At 36.2% G+C, this 8,502-nt stretch overlaps 1 protein-coding gene across 1 annotated transcript; it reads left to right on the forward strand.

Moving 5' to 3' along the window:
• Positions 1–1,093: 1,093 nt before the first annotated feature.
• Positions 1,094–8,269, forward strand: LOC103332568 (structural maintenance of chromosomes protein). Its single transcript, XM_008235311.3, has 18 exons — positions 1,094–1,525; positions 1,613–1,840; positions 1,932–2,027; positions 2,479–2,531; positions 2,657–2,753; positions 3,046–3,119; positions 3,599–3,716; positions 3,937–4,047; positions 4,666–4,742; positions 5,143–5,209; positions 5,932–5,997; positions 6,086–6,193; positions 6,313–6,443; positions 6,596–6,662; positions 6,816–6,883; positions 6,966–7,059; positions 7,476–7,546; positions 7,652–8,269. Exons 1-18 carry the CDS (start codon positions 1,376–1,378, stop codon positions 8,028–8,030), a joined length of 2,055 nt encoding a protein of 684 aa, XP_008233533.2. The 5' UTR covers positions 1,094–1,375; the 3' UTR covers positions 8,031–8,269.
• The last annotated feature ends 233 nt before the right edge of the window (positions 8,270–8,502 follow it).

Here is an 8,502-nt window from a genome sequence, read left to right on the forward strand (position 1 = left end):
AAATATTATCCAAATTAATTGTTTAAATAAACAAAGTTGTGAAAAAACAAAAAATGAATAGTATTTGCCATGGCATGGCAGCGCTAATCGCCTAAACACACATTTCGTTTTTAGTGTTTGATAAATCCACTGGCATTCACGTGAATAAAACTTTAACCGCCTTAGGCATATTTTCTATCAACAGCTAATGGAAATGCTCGATCGCCATGAGGCTGGCTGATTAGATCAGAGGTCGTGCGTGACTGACAAGTGTTGAGGGGAAGCTGATAGAGGAGGAGGAGTTGTTTTTGTAATTTTGCTTTAGTTGGGTGTCCTGAGTAAATGTAGAGTTACGGTTGGGCAGGTAGATCGTGTTTGGGCCTGTACTATTTCTCAGTACTATAAAAGGTTTTTTTTCTGTTTCGGCCAAATAAAAGAATTGGACTTTGCTTCATAAGTTGATAGCGGTGGGCCGCCGTCTATCAAACTTCAAAAGAATAGGCTAATAAAATTCAGAAAGGTCCATTGCACCTTACCCCGACCTTTCTCCATGAACCTTTTTGATATCCGATAAAATAAAATATTATTTTATACAAGCAATGTCAATGGATGAATGTTCGAAAACATATTTCGGATGCAGAGTAATTAGAATAATGCTACTTTTATCATATTCTCATATCATTTTATGTGATAAATGAGGTGAATAGTTATATCAATTAAAATTAATTTAACATTTTCTTTTCTTTTATGATTTATTAACACTTTTAATGATGTTGATGCTCACTTCATCTGCTATAAGAATACGATATATAAACGTGATAAGAATAACATTACTCGAGTAATTACTCTTTTTTGATATTGCCAATACAAAGTAACTACTCTTCAACCACTTAACTTTGCAAATCAAAACAATTAAACTCATTGACTTTGATGAGTTACGTCCATGTAAAAGGCAATTACTCAATTGACTTTGCAAATAAAACTCAAACAGAAAATAAGTAATAAACTCCAGAAAAAGAAAAAGAAAAAAAAAGGAATAAAGTGTTAAGCTAGAAGTAGACTGGTAGTTTGTCTGGACTGGTACATTTAAACCAAGGACAGCACCCAAATGCCTCAAAACGACGGCGCTTAAATCCAGAAACGTGGCAACGTAACGCTGACGGTTTCATCCTCTCTTCTTCTCTGTGGGAACTGGAAATGGCTCTCCCAAACAATCCCCAATCCTTCCCTCATTTCTCCTAAACCCCAAACCCAAACCCCAAACTCCCCAAACCCAAACCCTAAGCCTTCATCGATCTCTCTCTCTGTCTAAAAAAAAACAAAACCAGAAACTTTCAGCTTTGTTTTAGAAAATTTCTGAATATTTTTGGGCTGAGAAAAAAAAAGTCAAGAGAAAATGTCGTGGATAAGATCGGCTGTGAGCAAAGCCGTGGAGGCTGGGAACAAGAACAACCTCACTCGGACCGTCAAGAACTATGCCGACTCCGTCGTCCAACACGCCGGCCAAGCCGTAGCTGAAGGCGCCAAACGCTTTCAGGACCGTATGGTAATTTCAAAATTTCCACCAGTTTTCTCATTCAACACCGAAAAAATAAAAAATTACAAGTACATTTTCTCTTCATCTGATTTACAGGGAGCTCGTAGTTTTAAAAGTGTTAAGAAGAGTATCCAGAGATTGGAAGAAGCAGCTGTGTCTTGCAGAGGAGCTGAAAGACTTGAAATACTGAGAAGGTGGGTGATTTTGCTCAGAGAGGTCGAGAGACTGAAGCTTTCTCCGGGTTCTGTGGAAGAAAAAGACAACGCAGACGAGCACCCTACTGCTTCTGAGGATGCCAACGATATTCGAAGAAGAATATCTCTGGTTCAATTTTTACCTCATTTCTTTCAGCTTTTTCGGGTTCATTGTAGTCCAGTTTGCAGTGGAATCTTATGCTTTTTGATAATGTGAATAGGTTTTGTACTATGACTCTGATGTTGGAGGTGAACCCATGACTTTCCGCGAAGTGTTTCTTCAAAGCCAGGCTCTGGAGGGCATAACACTGTCTATGGTATGTCTTTAAAAACTATGCCAAAATATTTTTATTTTTTAAACTAATGATGCTTTAGAATTGGCTCACCAAACCAATGATGTTAAAATGGATGACCTTGATGTTCTACATGAAGAGAATGCTTGTTTCATAAGTTAGGGGGTAGCACTTAATGAAAGCATCATGGAAAAATGATCAAAGTTGGAGATGATTTTGTTGAGCAGCCTGCCTTTGGTTTTTCTTAGTCACTGCCACATATGCACTTGGTTTTTGAAACCTGTAGTGTTTCCATCTGTTATCAAACCAGGTGGATTTTTCTTAATCAAGGAAGGAAAAAGGATGACGAGGAAACTTATGGCTACCATCAAATACCTAACACATCTAAAACTGGAATGAGTGTAAATGATCTTATATAATTTGAAATTGCTGATTATGAAAGTTAACCGCAGGTTAACTCTTTTCTATGCTTCAGATTCTTGAAGGTCCGAATGATGAAGAGGTTGCCCTGCTGATGGAGATGTTTAGGTGAGAAGCAAGACTGTACTTGTGTGTAATGCATGCTCGTGGGCTATTAAGTGCCAGTATTCTTTATTTGGGTTAGCCATATTAGGACCTTTTTTTTTAAATCTTAATATTATATGAAACTGCAGGCTCTGTCTTACTGGAGGAAAAGAAGTTCATAATGCAATAGTGAGCAGTATACAAGATCTGGAAAAAGCTTTTTCAAGCTATGAAGATGAAGTATTGGTAAGGACATAAAAAAGTTCTCTTAAAGATCATGTCAACAAATGTGAAGTTCTGGAGAAATTTTGATATATGTTTTCCATAAAGTTTATATTAGATATAATTCATTATCATTCTTTTCCCTCTGTGATTTTTCATGTAACAACTATTTTCCAGAGATCCACTAAAGTTGTAGTATATAGCTCTAATATTCTGATTTACATAACCAAATGGGAGTATTGAGTACTCCATTCAATTCATGCAAGACTTGTTCTTCTTTTGGCTCATACTGGTTCATCTTTTCCTTTGTATTCAGGTAAAACGGGAGGAATTGCTCCAATTTGCACAAGGTGCAATTACGGGGTTAAAGATTAATGCTGATGTCATAAGGTGTGCAAAAAATAACAGTCTCTCTCTCTCTCTCCCTATGTATATGTGTGTGTGTGTGTGTGTGCGCACTCGGGAGGTATTAAGCTAATAGCAATTTCATGAGTAACATGTCATGTCTACATAACCTAGTTTTATTTACCACACACATTTACACCCAAACAATGGATGTGACATGAGTTATCACCAAGGCAGTTGATAATTGATCATGATAAACTCTGATCTTATAGATGTTAATCTCCTTTTTTTAACGAAGAATAGGGGTGGGTTACCCTTGTTTGGATATGGATTGGTGCTGGCACTTGCCAGATATATGCTTATGCAAATAAATTTGTCTTTCGTTCGTATAAATTTTTTGTAGCTGGCGACCTTAGAGATTTAATTATTCATACTGGTTGGAAAAAGTGTAAAAGTATGATGCTAGACTTCCATCATGGGCCAAAAAATGTCTTACCTATGTATTTAAATGCATCTTGTTACAGAATAGATGAAGAAGTCTCTAGTCTAAGGAAGAAGCTTGACACAACGACCACTCCTCTGAAGCCTTCAACTGAAGGTCATGACAAAGCATCAGAAGAAACAAAATTGGAAACAATAGAGGTGAGGATGGTTGTCATTATAATTTTTTGGTGTGCCTCATGGTATAAGTACCACTGTGCCAAAGAGATGTCAAATACCATCAAGTAGAAGACTAATGGCTCTATGATGGAATTTTAATGAGTAAAATTGGCTAATGTTTACATAAGCATGAAAGTTCTTTAACATTTTATGAGTATAAATATTGTGGAAATATGGATCTGACAGCCCTAAGTTCTGGTAGGCATTAAAAGAAGCACTTGCACAAGTTCGAGCTTGTTCCAGATTAGAAGGGCTTTTACTGAAGAAAAAGTTGTTGAACAATGGAGATTCTCTTGAGATCCACGCTCAAAAAGTATGTATTTCTCGGTCTGCCCATTATCAATTGGTTATGCATCTGAAAGCACGGTTTTAAATTTGTTGGCAGCACTTGCCTTTATCTCTGGTGACTTTCATGCTGTTTGATTTGGGGGTTTTAACAGTGCCGTGCGGTCCTTGTGACAGTCAAGCTTTTGGCTGAAGATGTTGACAAAGTGTCTATTTAGCATGGACATGGGATGCTAGATGCTGCAAATCCTCCAATTTAGTTATGGGGATGCAACTATATATGTTTAGTCCTAGGAGCTTGTTTGTTGATTCACAATGTGTGAAAGGTTTACTTTTTGTGTCTTGTTCAATAAATCAATGCCTTATGGGACCCATACGTAAAAAATTTGACAGTGTTTATGATGCAACCCAAAACACGGTTCTTACTTAGTTACGTGGTTTGACGACAAAATCATCCTTGATTATGCTGTGTCTGATTATTTTCCCTTTTGCTTCTATCTTGTATTTGCTGGTAATCTCTGCTTTGTATATTTTCTGAATTAAGTGCAACTCGATCCTTTGATTGTTGATTGTGCACCCAGAAAATGCTGATTTCCTTTAAAGGTACAAAGCTCCTGTTACCAACGTTATTTTGTTGTATAAGCAGGTTGATAAATTGAAGGTCTTGTCAGAATCTCTGGCTAGCTCCTCTTCAAAAGCTGAAAATCGTATTTCAGATCACAGGTGTAACCACTTCGGAACCATTTGTTTTATGTTGCTTTTCTTAAGTATTAAATTGTGTTGTTACATTGTTTTTTTTTTTGGGTGTAATATGTGTGTTTTATTAATATTCTTCCTGTTGTCTAAAAATACTATTGTAAAATGTTCTTTTGAAAAAAAAAAACTCTTGGAAAATGTTAAGCTATCAGCTAATAAAACATTAAAAAAAAAGTTTATATGATTTGGCTTGGTGTATCCATAGGAAGGTTCAGTAAGCCTTGCTTTTTGTAACTGTGTAGTTCTAGTGAAAACCATTGATTTGATTAACAGTAATGACATGTAGTCTGTGCTTGATCTATTATTGTTATTAGATGCCAGGTTTAGGGAAAACAAAATTACTTTCTTTGTTCCTTATGAATGACAGACTTCAAAAGGAGGAGGCACTAAAAGTTCGTGTTGCCAGAGCAAGTGAAGTGAGTGAAAGAGAGAAGGTATTGTTCTTCAACATTACTTACCTATAAATGTAACAACGTGAAGTTTGTACTCACAGTTCTGTAGAGAGGTCTTTAGTGTGTAATTGCATTCTTATCAAGTTTGAAATATGTCAAAATGTTTTTACTAATATGGCATTTCATTTTTCTTTATGAAACCAAATCAAGAAAAAGAAAAATTAGAAGACAGAGTGGCAAATATTGTGTACTCTCTTTTTAAGATTTTGATAATTTCCATTAATCAACCAGATGAATTATGTCTGTTCTTAACATCTGCATACTGTCAATATGATTCTTTTTATTAAAAAATTCAGCAGCTTGTTTCTTCAGCAATAAAAACTCAGCACTTAAAATTTCAGATTTATTAAATAGGTCCTGTATTTGGTGATATCTCATGCTTGTTGTTGTGCATATTCATACATTATGTTGAACATTTGTTGAACAGGATTTTTAGCTTCTTTATTCTTTCGGGAGATATTATTTGCACTCAAAAGAAGCTTTGTACATCCTCATATGTGAGTGCGTGGAGGAATGTGGGAAGCTAATTTCGAGTGCATATACCATTTCCCTTCCATTTTTCTCCCTCGAAAGCTTTCTTTTTGGTTCATGATCTTTGTAAATCCATGTTATAGATGTGGTAGGGAGGCAATGCTTGGTTGGTACACGTATGCCCTAAGTTTTGATTAGGGAATTTTAGTTTTTGTTTCAATGACCATTTTCAGGAAATAACAGCTGAGATTACAGAGCTTGAAAAAGAACGAGATGACCTTGAGGCTCAACTGAAAAAGGTTTATATGCTTTGGTTTTCCTCCTTATGTATTAAATTAACTTTCTCTTCATTAATTGTGACTTCTAAACACTAGTCATCTGTTCTAGGTTAATATCTCCTTGGCTGCAGCTAATGCCCGCCTTCGCAATACCAGGGAAGAGAGGGAACAATTTGAAGAAGCTAACAATAAGATTGTTTCCCACTGTGAAACAAAGGTTTAGATTATTTTCTTGGTTATTCTTTTCCTGAGCTGGTGATGTTCTGGATTCTTTCATGGTATTGCACCTTTAGGTCCTTTGCATCATTCACATATTTACTTTTGTTTTGTTAACAGGAAGATGAGCTATCGAAATCCATTGCCTTATGTAGGGCAGAGGCAGATATTATAAAAACTTGGGTTAATTTTCTTGAAGATACTTGGGTTCTCCAGCGCTCATATACAGATATGAAGGAGAAGCAGGTCAAGTAAGTTCTTCAACTCTATGCGATTGCTCAATGCTCATTGCTCCTTTTGTCAGCAATTTTGTTCCTTTAAACTGAGAAGTGTAGGATCGTTTTCTTTCTTGAAATCTGTACATTATTGTGTAAATAACTATTTTTTTTCCTGCAATTTTAAGCGATGAATTGGAGAAACATGAGGACTATTTCTTGAACTTGGCCATTGATCATCTCTCTGCTTACAAGGTATTGAATCTCTCTCTCTCTCTCTCTCTCTATATATATATATATATATTACATATATATATATATATATATATGTCTGTCTGTCTGTCTGTCTATCTATCTATCTATAACTCTTTTGATACTCTTGAGGTACACCTTTTATCTTCTATGCAGAAAGAGTTGGGGCCTTCTATCATTCGTATAGGGAAATTTGTAGAGAACCTAAAGAATTTGAGCGAGGGGTAATGTTGTTTGTTGAACTGTGATGGTTGCACCTTCATTTTACTTGCTTTGTTCTTAATGTCTTTTGACCTGATGAGACAGGTCAAGGATGGCATCTACTGCAGAAAGCGAAGATTCTAAAGTATTAAATCCAATAAATAATCTTGAGGAGGAATATTTAGACCACGAAACCAAGGTAAAAAAATGTTGTGAAAAACTTTGAGTTCAACAGAATCATAGATCTCTCCTTATCAGCACATTGTGGTTTTTCTTGCTATCTAAAAGGAGTGACCTTTATAGTTAAATGTTCTGCTTGGTTTCCCAAAATGAGAGTATTGGTTATTGTTCTTAGCATGTGAATTTCAAAAAACAAAGAAATGAATAAACGAGTCAGGATGGATGGATATATTTATTCTTTGTCAAAGTCTAATTTTTGCATATCATGTATGACCCAAAATTTCTTTTGCAAGTATTCTGTAAAAGTAATGAATTAGGGATGCTTCAAGTATCTAATGCTTTCTTGGTCCCATAATGTGCTCTATTCTGTTTGTGTTGTAGTGTAACATTTATATGCTAACAAGCACAAACATTGATATTGTTGGTTTGCTCCAGATTATTACCACCTTTAGTGTAGTAGATAACATCAAGGAGCAGTTTTATGGCCCACAAGCAGAAATTTCCAGGTATGAACTTGTGGGGGTGTATAATTATCTCTTTTCCTTTGTACACTATGTTTGAAGATATTCACCAAAACCCCTGAATATGTGTACCTTGCTTGCCTGTTCCAGGAAAGATGACCCTAGGGTTAAGGAGCTGTTTGATGATATTGAAAAATTAAGGGAGCAATTTGAAGCTATTGAGAGACCAAATCTACAACTGGAGAATCCAACCCCAAAATCAGAAACTTCATCTAGTGAAAAGCCGCAGAGTGGTCCATCTACTCTCCCAACAGAAAGCACAGGAGCACAGAAAGCTGATACAGATAAGCATCCTGGGTCAGGTAAAGTGAAGGCAGAGCAAATGCTTGACACTGAAGCCGAACTAGCAAAGCTGGAATCGGAGTTTGGCAAGGTTGGTCAAGACTACTCGGCAGAAGAGATTGGTGACTGGGAATTCGACGAGCTTGAAAGGGAACTAAGATCTGGTGATTCATCAAAAGCTAAATAGACCCCAATACTTATGGTGTCTGGGTCACCGTCATTGCAAGTTTCGTAAAAAACCTGTGTATTATAAACATGATATATAACTCTATACCTGACCTCCAAAAAGCCACACATACTTTTCTCTGTAACTTATCTGTAACAAGTGACAGATTATCAATTTGTTAATTTAATCCTTCTTTAAATTCTCGAACCTATATGCTCGAATATGGAATATAAGTGAATGAAAGGTGTAATTTGGATGTAGCTGGTGAACCACAGGAGTTTCTTGGTCATTTTCTAATTATATTTTTTCTGTGTACGGGCACCGAGTTTCGTAGCACTGTTCAATATGAATGAGAATGTGGCTACAATTTCTTCTTTTCCCTGAAGTTGGTGATGCCCTCCTAATGTTTAAGGGGGCCTCTCATGCTTCCTCAATCACAAACAGAGGAGTCCAGAGAAGAAAGTGGGGTTTCGAGATTTTTTGTTTATGTAGC

This window comes from Prunus mume, linkage group LG5 (assembly GCF_029339155.1).
Source record: "Prunus mume cultivar Tortuosa linkage group LG5, ASM2933915v1, whole genome shotgun sequence".
Classification (NCBI taxonomy): Eukaryota; Viridiplantae; Streptophyta; class Magnoliopsida; order Rosales; family Rosaceae; genus Prunus; species Prunus mume.